General features: G+C 36.9%; 1 protein-coding gene across 8 annotated transcripts in view; it reads left to right on the plus strand.

The window, feature by feature from the left end:
* DENND4A (DENN domain containing 4A) overlaps positions 1-24611 on the plus strand; it is a 138411-nt gene that overhangs the window by 66046 nt on the left and 47754 nt on the right. For 3 of the 8 annotated variants that reach the window (XM_074392788.1, XM_074392789.1, XM_074392791.1), the window contains 8 exons: positions 4730-4948; positions 7391-7536; positions 17228-17361; positions 20561-20696; positions 21043-21249; positions 21655-21783; positions 22347-22488; positions 22876-23007. In XM_074392788.1, the coding sequence (XP_074248889.1) occupies positions 4730-4948; positions 7391-7536; positions 17228-17361; positions 20561-20696; positions 21043-21249; positions 21655-21783; positions 22347-22488; positions 22876-23007 (1245 nt within the window). The remainder of the gene's footprint in view (positions 1-4729; positions 4949-7390; positions 7537-17227; positions 17362-20560; positions 20697-21042; positions 21250-21654; positions 21784-22346; positions 22489-22875; positions 23008-24611) is intronic. The other 5 variants (XM_039469196.2, XM_039469197.2, XM_074392793.1 and 2 more) reach the window with 2 other exon arrangements.

A 24611-nucleotide genomic window follows, 5' to 3' on the forward strand; every position in this document is an offset into this window, starting at 1 on the left:
AGGTCTTGTTATGTTGTCCTGGGCTAAAGCAGTCCCTCTTCGATTTCTCAAAGTGCTGGGATTACAGGCGTGAGCCACCATGCCTGGCATATTTTCTTCATACATAGAATAGAAAATTAATTTTGAAAATCTAAGACAAATGGCATAAACTACATTAGAAAATGTTGATGATTTCAGTGGGGTAAAAGCCAAGTCACGTGTTTTTCACCTTCAGTGGATCTTAATGCTTTGTTTACTTTTTAAAATTTTTAATTTTGGGCAGTGCTTATCTTAAATAGTATGAAAATAGAAGTTTGCCAATAGCATTAAGAAAATAATCAAAATGGGCTGGGTGCAGTGGCTCAAGCCTGTAATCCCAGCACTTTGGGAGGCTGAGACGGGTGGATCACGAGGTCAAGAGATCGAGACCATCCTGGTCAACATGGTGAAACCCCGTTTCTACTAAAAATACAAAAAATTAGCTGGGCGTGGTGGCGCGTGCCTGTAATCCCAGCTACTCAGGAGGCTGAGGCAGGAGAATTGCCTCAACCCAGGAGGCGGAGGTTGCGGTGAGCTGAGATGGCGCCATTGCACTCCAGCCTGGGTAACGAGGGCGAAACTCTGTCTCAAAAAAAATAATAATTATAATAATCAAAATGAAAATTGATTAGGATATGGAATATTTCTATTTAAAAAGTTTATATAAGAATATATCTTGACTTACCCAGAATTACTGATAAGAATTAATCTTTCATTTCTTTGTCTAATCTTCTTGGTATTATACAGATGACCCATTCAGAATCTATAACTTAATACTTCCTATCTGAAGTATAGTCAATAGTATTTAGGGTTCACATTTATGTATCAGGTACAATATAAGCATAGGAGGTAGCCTACACCCTTGAGGATTCATCATAATGTACAGTGTAGTTGGGAATAGAGATGGATAAAAACAATATTTACAAAGTACACTTAATAACAAGCAGATAATTCCAAAGAAGCTCATAAGTACTGGGATATTATACAAATGACATCAAATGTAACAAGATTTTACCTTATGGAACAAATAAATCATGCATGTAATACTATTTGTTACCTAGTTAATTGCTTTCTAAAAGTGTTTGCACTTCTTTTGAATAGCTGAGAAGCCCAACAGCTATTGTAACAATACTTAAATATTATTAATATCAGCTGGGCAGGGTGGCTCAGGCCTGTAATCCCAGTACTTTGGGAAGCTGAGGCAGGCAGATCACTTGAGTCAAGCAGTTTGAGACCATCCTGGGCAACGTGACGAAACCTTGTTTCTTTTTTTTTTTTTTTTTTTGAGACGGAGTTTCGCTCGTTACCCAGGCTGGAGTGCAATGGCACGATCTCGGCTCACCGCAACCTCCGCCTCCTGGGTTCAGGCAATTCTCCTGCCTCAGCCTCCTGAGTAGCTGGGATTACAGGCACGTGCCACCATGCCCAGCTAAATTTTGTGTATTTTTAGTAGAGGCGGGGTTTCACCATGTTGACCAGGATGGTCTCGATCTCTTGACCTTGTGATCCACCCACCTCGGCCTCCCAAAGTGCTGGGATTACAGGCTTGAGCCACCGCGCCCAGCCATTTCTAAGAAAAGTACAAATATTAGCTAGGCATGGTGGCAACGCACCTACTTGGGTGGCTGAAGTGGGAGGATCACTTGAGTCCTGGAGGTCAAGGCTGTAGTGAGCCATGCTTGCACTACTGCATTCCAACCTGGGTGACAGAGCAAGACCCTAACTCAAATTAATTATTTATTAATAATGAAATAGCCCATTCAGCTTTTGTAAAAGGCAGAATCTCAAAGGTTAAAACTACAAACATTTAAATAATACTGATAATTAAGGATTGTAGAACACTTTATAGCTTCAGAGCACTTTCACATACATTCTTTTATGTTACAACTATGAGAATGAGTTTGAAGGAGGCATATAGTTATAGTAGCTTGTCCCAGATCATACAGTTAACAAAGATGAAGCTGGAATTAAAATCTAGGTTTTCTTAGCTGGGCGCAGTGGCTCACACATGTAATCCCAGCACTTTGGGAGGCTGAAGCAACCAGATCACTTGAGGTCAAGAGTTTGAGACCAGCCTGGCCAACGTAGTGAAATCTCATCTCTACTGAAAATACAAAAATTAGCCAGACACGGTGGCATGTGCTTGTTGTCCCAGCTACTTAGGAAGCCGAGGCTGGAGAATTGCTTGAATCTGGAAGGTGGAGGTTGCAGTGAGCCAGGATCATGCCACTGCACTCCAGCCTGGGCAACAGAGCAAGACTCCATCTAAAAAACAAACAAAAACCCCCGCCAAAAACCCTAGGCCTTCTGGTTCCAATGCTTACATTCTTCCAGTATTTTCACTTTTTCAGACAGTAAGTACTCCTCCAAAAACTCTCGAAGATGATTAATTGTTCCTTATATTTTAGAATTTTGAAGTAATAGACTTTTTTTCCTGACCCTTGGAGATTTGATGCTTCATGACATTTGAATAGAATGTAATGTATTTCCTACCAAGTACATTCTCTGACATCACTACAATGTAACCATGAAAATCAGGAAATTAACATTGAGCATTACAGCCATCCTAATCCTCAGGCCAACCACATTCAAGTTTTGCCAGTTATCATAATAATGTTCCTTATAACAAAATGATCCAGTTCCAAATCAGGTGTTGTATGTAGTTTCAAGTTCCTTTATTTGCTTTTACTCCTAAACAGTTCCCCAGATTTTCTGCCACCTTTGCAGATTATACCTACTGTTGTAGAATTGTTTATGGTGTGGGGTTTGTCTGAGTATTCTCACGATAAATGCAGGCCACCCATCTTTTTTTTTTTCTTCTTTTTTTTTTTTTTGAGACAGGGTCTCTCACTGTGTCACCCATGCTGGAGTGCAGTGGCACGATCACAGTTTATGGCAGCCACGAGCTCCCAGGCTCAAGTGATCTTCCCACACAGCCTCCTAAGAAGCTAGGACTACAGTCACAAGCCACCACACCCAGCTAATTAAAAAAAAAATTTATTTTGTAGAGATGGGATTTCACTGTAGTGCCAGGCTGGTCTTGAACTTCTGGGCTCAAGTGATCCTCCCACTTCAGCCTCCTAAAGTGCTAATATTACAGATGTGAGCCACTGCACCTGGCCCAGGTCACACGTCTTTGACAGGAATATCACAGAAGTGATGCGTGTCTCTCTCACTACATCCTTATATCAGTTTGTACACTGTTTTGCTTTGTCCCATTATTGATGAAGATACTCACTTTGATCACTTGATTAAGGTGGTGTCTACTAGACTTCTATAAAGTTACTCGTTTACTATCTAATGGTTTTAGCATTGAAGTATCCAGGAAGAATTGTTTTTTATATTTTAATCCTTGTGGGTTCTTCCAATAGGTACTTATATTTAAAAATAAAAAATAAAAAAAAGGAAAGAAGGACTGTTGCATTTGCCCTGTGCCCAGTTTGCACACGCTAAATAGTCCTTCCCTTTTTTTTTTTCAGTCTGTTTTCAATAACTAAGACACAGACATGAATAAATACAAGAGAGAATGTCACTGCTGCTTTGAAAAAGCCATGTAGATGTGTAATACATAAGATGCATATGTATAATATATAAGATACATATATATATTCATATGGAGAGTGAGAGCAAGTATATGCACGTAACATGCAAAGCGGCTGGGCATGGAGCCTCACGCCTATAATCCCAGCACTTTACAAGACCCAGGTGGGCAGATCACCTGAAGTCAGGAGTTGGAAACCAGCCACGCCAACATGGTAAAACCATGTTTCTACTAAAAACACAAAAATTAGGTGGGTGTAGTGATGGGTGGCTTTAATCCCAGCTACTTGGGCGGCTGAGGCAGGAGAATCTCTCAAGCCTGGGAGGCAGAGGCTGCAGTGAGCTGATATTGTGCCACTGCACTCCATCCAGTCTGGTTGATGGAGTGAGACTCTCTAAAAAACCAAACCAAAAAACCAAACAAACAAAACATGCAAAGCTTTTGAGGGAAAAGAGCAATTTTTGAAATATTTTCATATGTACTAGTTTATGTATAATCTTCAAGATGGTGAGAGAACAATGGAGATAATTCTGGATGAAGATTTGAAAAATCTGTTTATATAAGTTCATATTATTCTCTTTTCTGTGTCTTGTCGTTTCCCCTCTAAGGGCATGTGTGAAATGGTAGTGGTGTGGATGGTATAGATGACATGGCTGTTGATTCTTTCTAGTGCAAATATTCTGTGAGCCTATGAATGGTATGTATTCTGACACGTATTTATGTTGAACAGCTTTCTGATATTCTGTTGCTTTCTAGGTTGTAATCATTTATTATATATAGCTATTTTAGAACACGAACTTTAAAAAACATTTTTGTAGAGACAGAATCTCTCTATGTTGCCCAGGCTAGTCTTGAACTCCTAGCCTCAAGTGATCTTCCTGCCTTGGTCTGGGATTACAGGCATGAGCTACCATGGCCAGGCTGAACTTTTTTTTCCTGGTGGTAGTGAGATAAACAGGGGTAGTTTTGTAAATTTGGATAAAGTCTATTCAACGGAGCCTACAAAATGCTATGGCAAGTTTTGCTAAGATTTATATGTGATTAAGTTTTATAAACAAAGAGTTGAGGTAGCTTGGGTCCTTTTGAAAACACAACAGAATTACACTGATACCATCGTGAGTATTAGTTTTGTGATTTTGGAGAAAACACTAATACTGTATGTCTTCACAGTGCAGCAGAGACCAAGAGATGATGGACTAATGGATTTAGCAATGAATGACTATGATTTTAATTCTGGAAAGAGGTTGCACATGATAGATTTGGAAATCCAAGAGGCATTTTTGTTTTTCATGGCCTCTATTTTAAAAGGTTATAGATCATACTTAAGGCCAATAACACAAGCCCCATCTGAGACAGCCACAGATGCAGCCTCTCTTTTTGACTTAGAAGGTGAGTGACTGCATAGTTTTAAAGTTTTCATGTCATTGAGCTTAACTTTGTGATAATTCAATTGCTCTCTGTGCTAATAGCTCATATTTATGAGAATGCATACCTATTTTGAGGAGAATGTGAATACCAGCTTTGTTGGTTACCCATTTCCATAGGACTAGTTATTTTTCAGGCATATTAGATATAATACTATACCCAAGCGAGTTAGAAGGAAAGCACCACACTCTGAGATCTAATTGTGAGTCCTTTATTGCTGGCAACTGAGAGTCAGCTTATGCTCAAAATCTCTTGGCCGCAAAGAAGGGCTTAGATTTCCTTTTATATGTTGGTCAGGATAAGGGGGCAAAGCAGAATTTTGCAGAAGCAGAATAAGCAGGTTAGGGGAGGAGGCTGGTAACTAGGAGGCAGGAGGCTCCCATGATAGTTGATTAACTAAGGAGGGTATACACAAGCAGTTCGCATGATTGCTGGTTATCAAGGGGGGCATTTGGTACTTTACATACAATCAATCAAAGGGTATTCACAATAGCAAGTGGGCTTGTCAAGCAGGATATGGTTACAACAGTTACATGTTTCTATAGTTCTAAGAACACGTGGTCCAGCACAGTGTGACCCAGATATGTACTCAAGGGGGAAATGGCAGGGCAGGGAAGCCAAGATTGAGTCTGTCAGGCTCACTTCTAAGATGGAGTTAGTTTGGTTCACCTCAAAAATCTCATTAGCAAATATACAGAAGAAAAATATAGAGCCTCCCAACCATACACCAGCTGCACTTTGTTTTGTCACGTGTGTTGAGATACTGATACTTTCAGCTTTCAGAGCAGCAGGCAGGGTTGGGGATACAGAGGAACCTCTGGAATGGTCACCTCCGGGCTTGAATAACCTCATTTATTTTATTTCAGTATACTTCACAAATATTTTCAGATATTGTGTACTGTACAAATATTTCCTGTCTGTGCCATGAAGTAAAAAAAGTTGGGAAGTTCTGGAGTGCAACTGGTTTTATAATACATATTTACTTTTGAGGTGAACCAAACTAACTCCATCTTAGAAGTGAGCCTGACTGACTCCATCTTGGCTCCCCTCCTCCACCATTTCCCCTTGAGTGCATACCTGGGTCACACGGTGCTGGGTCACATGTTCTTAGAACTATAGAAACATAAAACTGTTGTAACCATATGCTGCTTGACAAGCCCACTTGCTATTGTGAATGCCCCCTTGATTGTATGTAAAGTACCAAATGCCCCCCTTGATAACCAGCAATCATGCGAACTGCTTGTGTATACCCTCCTTAGTTAATCAACAATCATGGGAGCCTCCTGCCTCCTAGTTACCAGCCTCTCCCCTAACCTGCTTATTCTGTTTCTGTAAAATTTCACTTTGCCTCCTTACCCTGAGCAACATAAAAAAGGAAATCCAACCCCTTCCTCAGGGCCGAGAGATTTTGAGCTTGAGCTGACTCTCGGTTGACAGTAATAAAAGACTCACAATTAGATCTCAGAGTGTGGTGCTTTCCTTCTAATTCGCTGGAGTATAACACTTTCTTTTGTAGTATTTAACATTTCAAAGAGAAATTCATTTAATAAGTATATGTTAAGTACCTCCAAATGCTGGGCATTGAGTATATAGTGTTATGCAGAAGAGACATGGCCAAAGAAAGAGAAAAAGATGAGAGACATGGTTATTTCTCTCAAGAGCTTAGAGTCAAGAGAATAGGCAATTAGAAATAATGAGTGAACAACTTCAGTTCACAGCCTTATATCACAGAAGGCTTTTCTGAAGAAGTAACATCTGATCCATTGTCTGAAAGATGAGTAGAAGTTATCCAAAAAAAGGCAAAGTAGGAGAGTGTTGTAGGCAGAAAGAACAGTTTACACAGTCCTTGAGACTGGAAGGAACTTGAATTCCTGGGCCTGAAAGAAGGCCCAAGTGCAGTGTAACTGAGCATAATTAGTAAGGTGAAATCAGGAAATAAACTTTTTATCTGTTTTCAATAAGTTAGACACAAACATGAATGAATAAAAGAGGGGATGTTACTGCTGCTTTGAAAAAGCTGTGTGTGCGTGTGTATGTGTGTGTGTGTGTGTGTGTGTGTGTGTGTTATATATTTATATGGAGAGAATGAGAGCAAATATGTGCACATAATATGCAAAGCTTTTGAGGGGAAAGAGAGCAGTTATCAAATGTACTAGTTTATCATCTTCAAGATGGTGAGAGAACAATGGAGACAATTCTGGATGAAGATTTGAGAGATCTGGGTTTATGTTCCTTTCTTGTTATTCTCCTATTTCTTTGTCAGGTCATTTCACCTCTCAGAGCATGTGCAGAATGGTAGTGGTGTGGAAGTTTAGATGACGTGGTTGTTGAGATTGTTTCTAGTGCAAATATTCTGTGAACCTATGAATATTACGTATTCTGACATTTTATATTTATGTTGAACAGCTTTCTTAAGAAGCCGGGATCGGTCACATCAAAAATTCTATGACATGATGACCAAAACACAAATGTTTATTCGCTTCATTGAAGAATGTTCTTTTGTTAGTGACAAAGATGCAAGCCTGGCATTTTTTGATGATTGTGTGGATAAAGTAAGTAACGGTACATCTACAATGCCCTAACTTATTTTGTGTGACTATTATAAATGTTATGAGTTGTTTCTATTTATAACTTTTAACAAAATCTAAATTTCATTTTCATCATTGACCACTTATAATGAGTTTTGGTAGCTTGCTATAGAATTCCCCTTTTAAAATTACCTTGACGGATTTTACTAAATCATAAGTTTTATTTTAGCAATCGGATCCCTAATCCTCCCTGCCTACTTACAAAACTAGGAATTTTTTTGCCTGCCTGTGCACTTCAACTTGAATGTCTGTAATTTTCACCTCTTCTTTTTGTCTGAGATGGGTAATCACATACTGAAAGTAGGTGTAAAAGTATAATAAATGTTTTACCTGAATATTTCTCCCATTGAGAATGAGTTTTGAGCTTAAATTAATTAGTTCTATAATTTTAAATTTATATATGAAACCTTTCTCTTCAGTCCTAGTATCATTAGGTAAGACAGAGCAAGTCAGGTATTCATGCTGGACAGAGAGGAGATAGTAGAATGGTAGTCCAGAGAGGAGTTTCAAAACCTGAATAGGGTGCAGAAAGAGGAAGAGCCTACCTGGAATATTGGATTCCAAGCCAGATAAGGGGAATATTCCAGGAGAAGCATGATCTAACATGGAGAAGTAGAGGACAGGCAATCTAAAGAGGGTGTCCATGTTCAGGATCAGACTGCTGCAAGGTGTCAAAACCTAAACAGGATGAGAAGAGCACTCATACAGAGATGACCACAACATGAAGTATCAGAGCCTGAGCAGAATGAGGAGAGTATCCTCATGGGGATAACAAGGAAAGCAAATGAGATATCAGAGTTTGATCTAGATGAAAGAGGTGCCAGCATGGTGGGGTGGGATTTGGTCTGGAGGGGGTTGTCAAAAGCAAATTAAGGGCTGGGCATGGTGGCTTACACCTGTAATCCCAGCACTTTGGGAGGCTGTGGCAGGCGGATCACAAGGTCAAGAGATTGAGACCATCCTGTCCAACATGGTGAAACCCTGTCAACTAAAAATACAAAAATTATCTGGGCATGGTGGTATGTTTCTGTAATCCCAGCTACTTGGGAGGCTGAGGCAGGAGAATTGCTTGAACCCGGGAGGCAGAGGTTGCAGTGAGATCGCGGCACTGCACTCCAACTTGGCAACAAAGTGAGACTCCATCTCAAAAAAAAAAACAAAGAACAAAAAACAAATTATGGTGAAGAAGTCATCTGCATGGGAGAGGTGTGATGGTGAAGATCGGAGAATGTTACATATGGGGGAGATTGATCAAATAATAAATTAAAGATAATAAAGTTTCTTATTGATAGAAGAGATTTACAAATATAGAAGTGAAGAAGACTAAGATGAACCCTGTAGTTTTGGAATAGAATTGGAGATTTGGTGTAGTCTCATTGGTTTTCAATGCTAGATACAGAAATAAGTGTAGATGTAAGCATATGTGTCTGTGTATGTGTATAGACACATATATTCCCTACCTCTGTACATTGAGAGGACTTGGAAGCAGCCACACCCCAACAGCAATGAGCACACCTAATGTATAGATTTGTCTTCTAAATACCATTCTCCACTAAATGAATCAGGACTCAGAAAAATGGTCAGCCCCAGATTGAGGGCAAGGACATTATGTGATAAGTCCTAAAGTATCTTGTTCTAGAAAACCAAGGATTGCTCCAAGAATGATGGAGACATGTTAAAACAAAACATACACAGAAGTCAATTTTAAGGGATTTCCAAAGGCAAATTAGGATAATTTGAACATTAAATATTAGTAATAGATTAGCCCATTGAGTACAGTGAGAAACCATGAATCATCACAGGTATCAGTCAATCAGTTGAAAGTCATCTGATGAGAAGCAGGATCTTACATAGTTATTAAGGACCTCCCCACAAAATGCATATTAATGACAAAGGGGAAAAGAGTAACTTTATAGTGGAAAAGCCTGGCAAATACCATTTTAATCAAGTTATCAAAGTGAACATCGTCTGTAATGGGACAAGTCAACATTGTGTGCGCCTGATTGGCTGCAATGAGAATACAACATCAATTCCGTAATATTCTTGCAAAAATATATGACCTATATAATCTCAAGGAAACACCGGACAAACACATATTAAATGATATTCTACAGAATACTTCTTCTACAAAGTATTAAGGTTAAGAAAATAAAGTAAAAATGAAGAAACTTGTCTAAAGTGAAATAAAGAGACTTGACAACCAAATGCAGTGCTTAGTTAAGAACTAGATCTCAACATTATTAGGTTAGATCTAGATTATTATTAGATTATTATATTAATATAACATTATTAGGTTATATCTAGATCATAACATTATTAGGTTAATTGACAAAACTTGAATGTGGCTTAAGGATTACATAGTAGTAATGTATAGTGTGTTGATTTCCAGTCATAATGTATGTTAATTCCCAGTTGATTGTATTTCTATAGGAGAATGTCTTCATTTATAGGGAATATAAAAGTATTCAGGGATGATGATGGGTCATCACCAGCTCAGCAGCTTACTCTCTATGATTAAGGGAAGAAGTTACTTGTACCAAAACTTTTCTGTAAATTTGTATTTAAATAGGTATATAGTATATATGATCTTATGCCCATGATAATAGAAAAAAGGAAGAAATCAAAGTTGTATTATGTATGATCACAACAGTTTATAACTTTGAGATTAAAGAAATTCATCACTTGCAAATTTATGTGATTGTGAAACAAAATTAGTGTTTTTTTTTTAAAAAAAAAACAGCCAAAATACAACTCATCCCTTGATATTCAGAAATTGGCACAATTCTGAGTTTAACGTAAAATTGGCCTTATTGATTGTTAAATAAGTAACAAATGTGTCTTATAAAAATGAGAAGTGATTCTCACTAGGAAATAGTATAATAGGAAAAACACTACATTGGAAATCAGAAGTACTTTAATCTTGACTATTAAACTCGTGACTTTAGTCATTTAGTCTTTCTGTGTTGCTTTCTTATGTATGTTTTTAAAATGTTTTGAGGAGAAATAATTACAGCTGGCTATCTCTTAGTGTTCAGAGTAGTGTTGTATAAACTAAAAAGTAGAAAAATGACTATTTTGCATTTAGCTGGGTTTTATTCTCATTAATAGATTAATGGTTCCTTTGATTTATCATTTCATAACAGAAATGTTCAATTTTTGAATGATTTGTGCATATGAACAGCAGGAACACATTCAGAACCTTGTAGGCATCTACCTTTCCTTCAGTTTAGAACACCTGAGGGATGGCTCTGATGCTGTTGGGGAATTAACAAATGAAAGTATCCAGAAATATCATCCCTAGTTCTTTCCTGAAAATGCTTTCGAATAGGAAAAAGGTAGATACACGTCATTACCTGCTTAAAACTCACAATTCTTTTTCCCATAGAAACACTGTTATAAATGGTGATTAGCTATACTTCAAATGGTAGCACAGTGTTTTGCTATAAATAAGTATTAAATTTTTCTAAGTTGGGCATGGTGGTGTGCACCTTTAATCCCAAGAGGGATTACTGCTAGCTACTCAAGAGGCTGAGGCAGGGAGCCCAGGAGTTGAGTCCAGCCTGGGCAACATAGTGAGACTTTGTCTCTAAAACCCAACAACAGTGAAGTGTTAATTTTGTATGTGTGGAATTATATACTAACCACTTTTTAGGACATTTTAAAAATCAGATTTAAGGAGCTATACAAACAATAAATATACCATTGATGTACAAAGTTTAGTGAGTTTTGACAAATACATATTTCCATGTAACCATGACTTCCAAATATTTTCATCACCCCAGAAAAGGCATTGTTTTCGGGGAAGATTTATTTTCTACAGTTTGAGTAACCTATTTACAAACAGGGTTCCCCTGCATTTTGTGTGTTGAGCTCTGGTCTGTAAAGCTTTGAAAACCTGTTGTTGTTTTTTAAATTATTTTTTATTTTTGAGATAGGGCCTTCCTCTGTCACCCAGGTTGGAGTGCTGTGGCATGATCTCAGCTTACTGTAGACTCGACTTCCTGTGCCCAAGTGATTTCCCACCTCAGTCTCTTGAGTAGCTGGGACCACATGTGTATGCCACTGTCCCTGACTAATTTTATTTTTATTTTTATTTATTCATTTATTTTTGAGACGGAGTCTTGCTCCGTCACCAGGTTGGAGGGCAGTGGCGCAATCTTGGCTCAGTGCAATCTGCGCCTCCCTGGTTCAAGCCGGTCTCCTGCGTGTCTCCCAAGTAGCTGGGACTACAGGTACTCAACACCACACCCAGCTAATTTTTTGTATTTTAGTAGAGACAGGGTTTCACCATGTTGCCCAGAATGGTCTCGATCTCCTGACCTCGTGATCCGCCTGCTGTGGGCTTCCACAGTGCTGAGATTACAGGCGTGAGCCACTGCACCTGGCCTTTTTTTATTTTTATTTTTTGTAGAGACAAGGTTTCTCTCTGGTTCCCAGGTGGGTTTTGAACACCTGGACTTAAGCGATCCTCCTGTAGTAGCCTCCTGAAGTGCTGGGTTTATAGGAGTGGCCACTGTGCGTGGTAAAAACATATTTCAGGGAGATAATGTCATAGCTCCTTGACAGTTTTGTCTTCATTAGAGCATTATACCAAGAACTTTTTTTTTCAGTGTTTCAATCAAAGTTTTATGTTTGTCTTATTTGGTACTTCTGTTAGGCCATTCTTGTGTTACTATAAAGAAATACCTGCCTCTGGGTAGTATAAAGAAAAGAGGTTTAATTTGCCCCCAGTTCTACCAGCTTTAAAGAAAGCAAGGTGCATGCAGCAACAGGGATCCAATATGTCACATGGCCAGAGCTGGAACAAGAGAGGGAGTAGTAGAAGGTGCCATATGCTTAAATAAAACATCTCATGAGAACTCGCTCACTACCACAAAGACAGAACCAAGCTATGAGGAATTTGCCCCATGACCCAAATGTCTCCCACCAGGCCCCACCTCCAACATTGAGGATTACTTTTTTTTTTTTTTTTTTTTTTTTGAGACAGAGTTTCACTCTTGTTGCCCAGGCTGGAGTGCAATGGTGTGATCTCGGCTCACCGCAACCTCCGCCTCCTGGGTTCAAGGCAATTCTCCTGCCTCAGCCTCCCGAATAGCTGGGATAACAGGTGCACACCACCACGCCCAGCTAATTTTTATTTATTTATTTATTTATTTATTTATTTATTTATTTATTGTAGAGACTGGGTTTCACCATGTTGACCAGACTGGTCTCAAACTCCTGACCTCAGGCAATCTGCCTGCCTTAAGTTTTTAAGTCTCACAAAGTGCTGGGATTACAGGTGTAAGCCACTACGCCCGGCCTACATTCTTTTTTTATAGGAACAATTGTGGGTTTTTTGGTATATAGAGATGATGTTTCTGTCTGGCATTATGAACTTTGAATGATTTTCTCACATGGTGCTGGGCTTCCATTGGTTGTACATATGTTCTCACTTAACTTCCCTTACGAACAGTGGCATCCATTTGTATAACTGTTGTTACTTGTGCAAACCTTACTGAATTGTAAGGGACCAAACTGGTAACCAAGGTTTTGCTAATAGCATGCTTTAGCCAATAAATTTATTAATCCACATGAGAGCACTGAATTAGTTGTCAGAATCTAAGTGACAGTGAAGAGAAATCTTATATTGTTCCCTTTTATTTTTGGCCTATTTTATGTATCCTATTCAGAAGTTTCTGTTTTAGCTAAGAACTCAGGATTCTTAGCTCTAAGTCACATGATTTAAATAAATATTAATGTCTAAGATTTACAAGATTTGTAATTTTGCTAATTAGGGTAGTGTGTCCTAAGGAGCATATCTTAGTGCTCATAATTAATACATCATATTATCTAGGATTTTCTGTAGGCCACCTATTGTTTATGTGATGATAGTCCATGCAGAAGATGACTGGAATCATTACTTAAAGATTATGAATTCTGAGAAGTCTTGAAAAAGAAAATTCTATTAAATATATAATCATTGTTTCTAGTAGACTATTTTCCTAAAATGTTGTTTATCTATTCAAAGTCTGAATCCAACAAAAGATCACTTACATATAATGGATTAACATTATACTTAAAGATTTTAATGATTACTCTGAAAATCAAAACTGAAAATTAATGCACTAAAACATAATTACTTGTATTTGCTTTATTATAATTCAAGAGACTCTTACTAGAGAAAATAAAGTGTCACAAAATTCAAAATATATCTTAATAAAGTTCATATGGGCCGGGCGCGGTGGCTCAAGCCTGTAATCCCAGCACTTTGGGAGGCCGAGGCGGGTGGATCACGAGGTCAAGAGATCGAGACCTTCCTGGTCAACATGGTGAAACCCCGTCTCTACTAAAAAAAAAAAAATACAAAAAATTAGCTGGGCATGGTGGCGCGTGCCTATAATTCCAGCTACTCAGGAGGCTGAGGCAGGAGAATTGCCTGAACTCAGGAGGCGGAGGTTGCAGTGAGCCGAGATCGTGCCATTGCACTCGAGCCTGGGTAACAAGAGTGAAACTCCATCTCAAAAAATAAATAAATAAATAAATAAAGTTCATATGTAGTTAGAGCAGAGGTTAATTTATCCCTGTGTTGTTATTAAGCAGAACTCTCTGAAATGTAAATGATTATACGAGGCTGTTACTACCTTTCATGTTTTGATACCACAGCGAATCGCAAAAAGTCTGTGCTTACTATTCATCTGCAAATGTTTTCTGAATATCAGTAACACTTTAAAAAGATAATTTATGTGGAGTTATTCTTTAGTAACTTTGAGCTTAAGTTTTTAAGTGAACAAATCTTCTTACCTCTGGCAGTTTAGCAATAGAAAATAAATAATATTAGATACACATTAACTGTCTCATGATTGATGACTAGTTTTGAACAAAAATTAGATGTGTGGTATTGTTATTCACTTACTCTCACATGGTATATTAACTCCTTTGATCTTAGCATATCTAAACAAAACACTTGACTGACTTTAAAAAGCTGGAGTGGGTAATACTGAATAGAGATAAGAAAAATATATGAGAATTATGTGAGTTTCATTTATGACTAATTTAAGAACCATGTGTTCTTGTTCTTCATGTAATTATATTTTAAATCTTTGCAATCTGTTCCTGTGGGATGGTGCTTAACTAAAGGCAGTTTTGTGTAACAAATAGTCTGGTAAGATTTTTTTCTTGGTTTCCCAAGAATCCCTTTCCAGTGTTTTCTGAGCATATTAATGTCTTATGGGAAAATATGAAGAGAATATGAAAATTATTTTAATTTTATCCTGCTGTGGGTGTTGGATTTCTTTTTCTCTCAGTAGAGACAGATGTCACCATGCTTTCCAAAAGATAGAGATGTCCAACTGATAAATGTAGGATTTATTGCATGCCTATTTTTATAATGTTAAAATGAGATTTTATTGATATATAAGTAAAAAAGTAATTTTACCAAGGTAATTTTAATATCTTTGTATACTTTACGGAAAATTAGAGCAGTTGTCCTGGACCCCACACTTTTTTATGAGATAATATGGCTAGAGAATGGAAAGTAGGCACCAATATGGAGAGGGAGAAGCTGTTAAAAAAGAGAACTATTAACCAAATTAACATTTCTGGGCATGGTGGCTCATTCCTGTAACCTCAACATTTTTGGGAAGCTAAGGCAGAAGGATTTCTTAGAGGCCAGGAGTTCCAGACCAGTCTGGGCAGCATAGCAAGACCCCTTCTCTACCAAAGAAAAGTAAAGAAAAGAAAAATTAGCTGGGTGTGGTGGCATGTGCCTATGGTCCCAGCTACTTGAGAGACTAAGGCAGGAGGATAACTTGAACCCAGTAGTTTGAGGTTGCAGCGAGGCGTGATTGAACCATGGCATTTTAGCCTGGGCTACAGAGCAAGACCCTGTCTCAAAAAAACATTAAGAATCATAATATACTGTCACCTAGGCTGGGTGCAGTGGCTCATGCCTGTAATCCCAGCACTTTGGAAGGCTAAGGAGGGCAGGTCACCTAAGGTCAGGAGTTCCTGACCACCCTGGCCAACATGATGAAACCCTGTCACTACCAAAAATATAAAAATTAATCAGGTGTGGCATGCACCTGTAATCCCAGCAACTTGGGAGGCTGAGGCATGAGAATCACTTGAACCCGGGAGCTGGTGGTTGTGGTGGGCCAAAATTGTGCCACTGCACTCCAGCCTAGGTGACAGTGCAAGACTCTGTCTCAAAAAAAACAAAAAGGAATCATAATATATATACGATTTTGTAGGCTGATTTTTTTCTCATTTATTGTTATTTTGTGAATGTTTTACTCATTGATTATAATTCTGAATCATGTCCTAATTTTTGTCTGGTTCACTGTGTGGATATACCATTAAAAAACATTTATTCCAGGCTGGGCACGGTGGCTCAAGCCTGTAATCCCAGCACTTTGGGAGGCCGAGGCGGGTGGATCACGAGGTCGAAAGATCGAGACCATCCTGGTCAACATGGTGAAACCCCATCTCTACTAAAAATACAAAAAAACTAGCTGGGCGTGGTGGCGCATGCCTGTAATCCCAGCTACTCAGGAGGCTGAGGCAGGAGAATTGCCTGAGCCCAGGAGGCGGAGGTTGCAGTGAGCCGAGATCGTGCCATTGCACTCCAGCCTGGGTAACAAGAACGAAACTCCGTCTAAAAAAAAAAAAAACAACAACATTTAGTCCAAGAGAGTATAGCATATAATGCTGTTAAATATAATCAATAATTTATATGAGAAGATTTTGAATGTATCAGTTCCTTAAAGTGTTAGAAAAATTTTAAAACTCATCTCTCTTCTTTTTTGGTATACTCTGCTCTAAATCCTTATCTTCAAGGTTTAACTTTTTAATAATTCTTGCTCTCCCACTTAATCCACGTGGTATATGATATTTCTAACCTAACAAAGTTCTGTGAAATGTATTTTGTCATATGTATAACATCCTTTTTTATTAATATCAATATTATGCTCTTTAGTTTATGAGCTCTTGTGAGGCAGTTTAGGTTCTATGAAGTTTTCATCTTTTCTGGATATTACTTTGCCATCAAGTGCCTAGTGGAAATAGTACTACTAAAGTGCTTTAGATATTGGTGTGACTAGAGTTTAACTCAAGTGTACTTCTACATATGCTGAAAGAGCTTAGGGAAATTTGTTACATTTAGTATAAATTTTAAAATTGTATAGAATTCACTGTTCTCATCACACAGACACACGTGTATGTGCATTTTTAAAGATTATTTCTTGATTACATTCTCATGATTCAAATGCAAAACATTTGAATATAAAAAGGTATATTCAAATATAAAAAGGTATACATTGAGACATCTGGGTCTTATTCCATCCTTGTCTACGCACGCTATTCTTTTACTCTTCCTCATATAGGTAATTACTTTTCTTAGTATACTTCTAGTATTTCTTTATGTAAATATGGGCAAAAATGTATATATATTCTTATTTTCCCCCTTTCTTACTCAAAAGGTAGTATACTATTTGCAGTTTGCACTTTGCTGTTTTCACTTAATTATTTTGGCGCTCATAGAGAACTTGCTAACTCTTGTTTTTTAATAGCTGTTTACTATCCCTTGTGCAGATGGTTTATTTAACCACTTCCTTATGTGTGAACAGTTGGCTAACCAATGTGGCTTTTTTAATATATGTTTTTAAAATTCCTTTAGGTGGATATGGACAAGAGTGGTGAAGTGCGACTTATAGAACTGGATGAATCTTTCAAAAGTGAACATACTGTTTTTGTAACACCACCTGAGATCCCCCACCTACCCAATGGTGAAGAACCCCCTTTACAGTACAGGTATTCAAGAGGCAGAATGTTTGAGATTGAAAGAGAGAAGGAATCCATCATCTGTGGCGTAGCTTTCTAAGGACTGTGGTATTTTCAAAAATCCAAACTTTACAGATCCCTAATTTTTAGGTGGTAAGCAAGCTTATCCCACATCCATTATTAAGCTTTGAGGTATTAAAAGAAAAAATATATAATTTTGCATAATATAGACTTGGGAAGCTCTCTAATGATGTCTGCATAAGTATCTGTCTTTGTAAATGTTGATTACATTCAGTTAGACTACCCACCTCAAATATAGCACTTCTATTATAGATTTTTGATTTTTTAAAATTAAAGCCGGTTTCCTCACTTTCAGTCCCTTTTTTCATCTCATACACACATTGACTAATAGAACCTTGTTTTAAAGAAGATGAAATCTAATATAGAGACAGTATTTGTGGCCTTGATTTGTACGATATAATTTTTTAGGTCACTAATTGTTTTCATAAGTTTTAAGTCATGGAAATTCAGAATTATTGAAATTAATCATTGATAATTTAGGAAATTTGGTTAGACACTGTACTAAGTGCTTAGTGTATAGACTTGAATGATACATCGTCTCTGCCTTCAAGTCTAGTGAAGAACAGAGAAAAGCCCTGAGCATAGTAAAATAAGGGCTATGATAGAGGTCAATGTATTATTTAATTTCTAATATATATTAATTTTCACTTGATATTGTAGTTTCTTTTAGAGTTTAAGTGGTTTTTTAATTCTCCAGTAATACTTTCTCATTTTGTTTAAAGATCCTAAAACCATTTCACATCTATCACCCATTGAATCACAATTTGTTATTTTCTTTGGAAGAGGATTTTTGAAGACATCCTCATTTATGACTTGGATTAAATTCTTCCTTTTACAGATGAAAAAGTGGTGTGATAGATGTTTATGAATGTTGTTTAATTAGAGGCCACTTGATTTCTTAAAGGCATATAAATAGTTTTAATTAGGAAGAAACCTAACTATAATAAAAGAGGGTAGACAGTATTTTTTATACCTTACTATAGTCAAATTCTACAGAATAAGAAAATATTAGTAAGTAATATCTTTTCATCCAGTGATGATGTTCATATCACTTTTTAAATGTCTTTTGTCAAGGATATTTAAAGTATTTCTCCTAATTTTTCTCTTCCTCTCTTTTTTTTTTCTAACAAGTTCTCATTTTTTAAAATCTCTTGTACTTTATTTGCCTTTTAGTATATGTCACTAACAGCGTTTTGTGTTTTTTTTCTGTGGTTTGGTTTTAACTTTGTAATTTAAATTTTACTTTTAGATTTAGTCCTTAACTTTAAGAAAATTTGGTCAGGCATGGTGGCTCATGCCTGTAACCCCAGCACTTTGGGAATCTGAGGTGGACAGATCATTTGAGGTCAGGCGTCCAGGACTAGCCTGGTCAACATGGTGAAATCCCTGTCTCTGCTAAAATACAAAAATTAGCCAGGCATGGGTGGCAGGCGCCTGTAATCCCGGCTACTCAGGAGGCTGAGGCAGGAGAATTGCTTGAACCTGTGAGGCAGAGGTTGCAGTGAGCTGAGATCGCACCACTGCACTCCAGCCTGGGTGGCAGAACGAGACTCTTTCTCAAAAAAACCCACATTATTCCTGCCTGGGCAACACAGCGAGACCTTGTCTCTACAAATAATTTTTAAAAGTAGCTGGGCATGGTGGTGCACACCTGTAGTCTCAGTTACTCAGGAGGCTGAGGCAGGCGGATCACTTGAGCCTGGGAGGTTGAGGCTGCAGTGAGCCATGATTGAGCTACTGCACTCCAGCCTAGGCAAAGAGTAGACACTATATCAAAAAATAAAAAGAAAATTATATAGCTTAAAAAGTTTCCACTTTTTTAGAGTCTTTTTTTTTCTTCTTCAGACTACCAATGTAATTTTGGTGTAATCACAACCATCATTGGGAAAACACTGTAAATGTCCTTAATGAGCACAGAGAGTCTGCCTCATAAGAGATTACTCATATACTTACATTGTCTATGTAAAATAGTGAGGCATTTGAAATAAGACACGCAAAATGGTCTTATTATCTCATCATATATATACAATGAATTTTTTAAGGAGCATGGTTTTCCTGGATTTCTTTGCTGTTTCCTACTCAACATTAAATCATTACTAATATTTTCTGATTCTGTGGAATTTGACTATAGTAATGTGTAAAAAATATTGTCTACCCTCTTTTATTATAGTTAGGTTTCTTCCTAATTAAAACTATTTATATGCCTTTAAGAAAATACTATGTAGTATTCTTAAACAGGTTAAGTTTATTGCTCAGGAGGCTGCTTTGGTTCCTTTCAGCAAATCTTTTTCCTAACTGCTGCCTTTCACTTACATACTTGCTTATTTATTAATGAAGTTTTGCTGTCTAGTCCAGGCTGGAGTACGGTGTCTGTTCACAGGCAGACTCAGAATGCACTACAGCTTTGAATGTTTGGGCTCAGGTGGTCCTCCTGCCTCAGTTTCCTGAGTAACTGGGATTATAGGCATACACTAACTGCATCCAGCCTAGCTGCTAGCTTTTAAATGCCCAGAACATCTTGCTCGCTAGTATCCTTATTAGGTGTACCTTCTAATAGAGCACCCGTTCTAACCTTTTCTTCCTCTTATTTAACCTTCTCAATTTTCTTTCTTATAAATGGTGCCCTGAACCCACTAGCTAACCTGACAAACCAATTCATGAGAATGAGAGCTAGGCCTGATGTGCTAATGTGTTGTTAATTGCATCTTTCTAAGAAAGGAGGTTCAACAGTAAATATGTTAATCCAAGGCAATGACGTTAATGATTGCCCTGTTTGAAAGAGTCCTAAATTGGTGGGCCTTTTTACCAACTATCTATTATCTAATTTGTTTGTTACGTATTTACAAGAGTACTAACTTTTAAAAGTTTGCCTAAGTTACTTTGGAGTTGGATGTCATATTCATTTATATGTTTTTCCCTTTTCCTCAAAAAATAACTTGAGTCTGAATTTGGCTGTTACATTTCTAATTATTATAGTAAGAAAAGCAATATTAGCATGAATATTTGTTGAGTATATATTGTAACCTGATGAAGAAAGATAGTTAAATTCTAAATGAAGAAGCCATTGGTCATAATCATATTAACCTGTAAACACTATGATCATCTATATGTGCTTGAGAACTTTTTTTTGTTTTCTTTTCTGAAACAGCTATAATGGATTTCCAGTTCTTAGGAACAATTTATTTGAGAGACCTGAAGGATTTCTACAAGTAAAGAACAACAAATTGCCTTCAAAATCAAGTAGTCCTAATAGCCCTTCACCCATGTTCAGAAGAACAAAACAGGTACTTTATCACATTCTTCATGTAATAAAATATTAGAACAAAAAATAACTTGAATAATTATCCTTTCTCACTTCGTATATAACTATTACTAGATGATTATGTTCCCCAAAGGACTCTGAAGATGGAGTAATCTGACTTCAAGAAATTAACTAGTTCTCTTGTCCTAGAACTTTATTTTATATGCTATTTAATACAGATTCAAGCAGAAACTTGAAAATACATTAATTACAGACATATTTTGTTATGGAAACATAAAAGCATGTGACTTGTATTCGTTTAGCATTCAGTTAAGTATAGATGCCTAACTGCATAAATTTATTAGTAAGATCCTTTTATTTTTTTCCAGGAAATTAAATCAGCCCATAAAATTGCAAAGAGGTACTCTTCCATCCCTCAGATGTGGTCTAGGTGTCTGCTGCGCCACTGTTATGGACTGTGGTTTATTTGTCTCCCAGCTTATGTGAAAGTCTGTCATTCAAAAGTCAGGGCTCTGAAAACAGCATATGATGTGCTTAAAAAAATGCAGTCAAAGAAGATGGATCCACCTGATGAGGTAACAATTATTACTATTGTTACTATTTTTGAGACAAGATCTCACTCTGTGACCCAGGCTAGAGGGCAGTGATGCAATCACGGCTCACTGCAGCCTTCACCTCTTGGGCTCAAGAGATGCAGTTCTCCCATTTTAGCCTCCCAGACAGCTGTGACTACAGTCATGTGCCACCACGCCTGGCTAATTTAATTTTTTTGTAGAGATAGGGTCTCACTTTGTGGTCTAGGTTGGTCTGAAGCTCCTGGGCTCAAGAGATTCACCTGCCTTAGCCTTCCAAAATGTTGAGATTACAGGCATGAGCCACTGTGCCCTGCCACAATTATTGTTTAAAATGCATTGTTTTATTCTAGATTTATATACATGGTTACATCTGTGTTTCTGTACAATTTTGAACTTATATTTCAGGTATGCTATCGCATTCTTATGCAACTCTGTGGACAGTATGATCAGCCAGTGCTTGCAGTTCGAGTGCTTTTTGAAATGCAGAAGGCTGGTATTGACCCCAATGCCATTACTTATGGTTATTATAATAAGGTAAATACATTGATTTAATGGATAAAGAGTATAACTTTTGTCATTATACAACCTTAAATTTAATGGCAGAAATAATTATGTAGGGGGTTATTTGGCATTTATTTTAGAGTATAAAAATATATTTTGTCAATCACAGAAGACTTTAGTTTTTTTTATGTTACACAATCTACTTTGATTTTTTTTTTTCTTTGAAATAGAGTGTCACTCTGTCAACCAGGCTAGAGCGCAGTGGCATGATCATGGCTCACTGCAGCCTTGACTTCCCAGGCTCAATTGATCTCCCCACCTGAGCTCCCTGAGTAGCTGGGACTACAGACAGGTACCACCATGCCTGGTTAATTCTCCTATTTTTTGTAGAGGTGGGTTTTCACCTTGTTGTCCAGACTGGTCTCGAATTTCTGGGCTCAAGTGATTCACCTGCCTTAGCTTCCCAAACTGCTGGGATTACAGGCGTGAGCCACCATGCCTGGCCTACTTTGATATTCTTTAGCTTGATTCTGAAACCAATGTATGTTCACTTATAAAATTATTTTACTAATTATTTTATTTTGTTGAATGAATAGGCTGTTTTGGAAAGTACCTGGCCTTCAAGAAGTCGTAGTGGCTATTTTCTTTGGACAAAAGTAAGAAATGTTGTTTTAGGAGTAGCACAGTTCAAAAGAGCTTTAAAGAAACATGCACACTTATCACAAACAACTCTCTCAGGTAAGGGATGTATGTGTTTTACTTGTTTTTCAAAATTAATTGACTAGCTACAGTTTACATTTTTAGAAATTTTAAATAGCTTTAAAATATTGAATATGTTTTAGTTTTTACTGTTGTTAAGCAAATTATAATATTACTTTTTCCATTTAAAAACCACCAGATTTTACTTGTTTCAAATGTTTCAACTTCTAACCACCTTTGTGTGTGTTGTTTTAGTGTTCATTAATAATTCACAATAGGTTTATTTGTTACAGTTGTGTTTTGCTAAGTATGCGGCACTTTTCATGTTCAGTATTACATTGGTGGGTTATTAGCTTGAGCAACAAATTAATATGTATTTTTCATACCTCCTTGAGTAGTAAAATGCTGTCAAATTGTGTTCTTAAGCAGATGGCAGTGACCTGGATGCTGTTAGTCATGGCAGCATGGATAGTGGTCATGGGACACACACTGTGGAGCAGGCACCTTTTAATACGGGTTTAATCAAAGTATATGCTACTGATGATAGATCTAGTACAGGTTTGTGTATGCTTATGTATACATTTATTATAGTACATTTTTAAAACTAGATTTGCTAGCCTATGTTTTTTTTTTTTTTACATTTTCATTTTCAGTGATGTGTTTAACTGTCACTTTTTCATTTTACATATTAGGTATTTGATTTGATATTAAATTTAATAACTATATGAAATTTTATTCATTTTTTAAAATTTGAATAGAAATAAAAGTTTTAAGAGAGGTTATAAGGCACTTTATTCAAGTATTTAGTCCATGATAATCCAGGTAAATCTGGGTTGCACATAGATCTCTTTACCCTATCATTTTCTTAGAATAAATTCTTTGAAATTGTGAAAATGATACTAGAGTTTTTTTAAAAAAAGAAACATAGTTCTGTTATCTAAGTTAATAGTATTGTACCAACATCAGTTTCCTGGTTTTGACAATGTACTATGGTTATGTAAGGTATTATTATTGGGGGAAGCTAGGTGAATCATATCAAGGAACTCTCTGTACTGTAATGTTTTTGCAACTTCTGAGTCTTAAGTGATTTAAAAAGTCATAAAAATTTTAAATATATAAAAATACAGCATTCTAAGGCTGGGTGCAGTGGCTCATGCCTGTAATCCCAGCACCTTGGGAAGCCAAGGTGGGTGGTTCATTTGAGCCCAGAAGTTTGAGACTGTTCTGGGCAACATAGTGAAACCCTGTCTCTACAAAAATACAAAAATTAGCTGGACATGGTGTCCCATGCCTGTGGTCCCAGCTACTAGGGAGGCTGAGGTGGAAGAATTGCTTGAACCTAGGAGGTTGAAGCTGCAGTGAGCAATGATCAAGCCACTGCACTCCAGCTTGGGTGACAGAATGAGACCCTGTCTCAAAAAAATTTTTAAATTTATATATATATAAAATAATAATATTACATATGTATCTGTAATAGTATTTGAATAATATGTGTTTTTATAATGCATATACACATATTATGTGATGTGTTTTTATAGTGCATATACACATACATATACACATATGTATGTGTATATAGAATTGTATATTTTATGTGTCTATTTATATATGTGTATATATAGAATTGTGTATTTCAGTGCTAGAATTGTGCTAAAGATGGCATTAATTTAATAGAAATATAAGATTTGTATGTCAGCTTTTCTTAAGTATTATTACAACTGACACACAAATATAAATTATTTACATAATTCTGTTTTTTTTATTATTACATTACAAAAATTACACATGACTTTTGAATATAGATAAGAGCAAGCCCTTCAAGGACAGCAACTTTAAAAATTGAAGCATTGCTAATAAAATTTGAAGGCTCCTGCCTCTGCAAATGTCAATATTATTTTGGTCTATCTCCTTTTATACCTACTTGTAAGATTAATAAATGTAAGCTAATTTTGTTGAAATGTAATATTCATAGTTATTCTTCCTTGAGTGGTTTTATTCCTTGATTATACAGTATGATTTCAATCAGTTGTAATAGTTATCCTTTGGCATTATCTTTTAAAAATGAAGAAATCTTACCTGTTCACTTTGGCTTTTAAAAAAGCTATCTTAGGTCTGGTGTGGTGGCTTGCACCTGTAATTCCAGCATTTTGGGAGGCTAAGGC

This window comes from Saimiri boliviensis, chromosome 2 (assembly GCF_048565385.1).
Source record: "Saimiri boliviensis isolate mSaiBol1 chromosome 2, mSaiBol1.pri, whole genome shotgun sequence".
NCBI lineage: Eukaryota > Metazoa > Chordata > Mammalia > Primates > Cebidae > Saimiri > Saimiri boliviensis.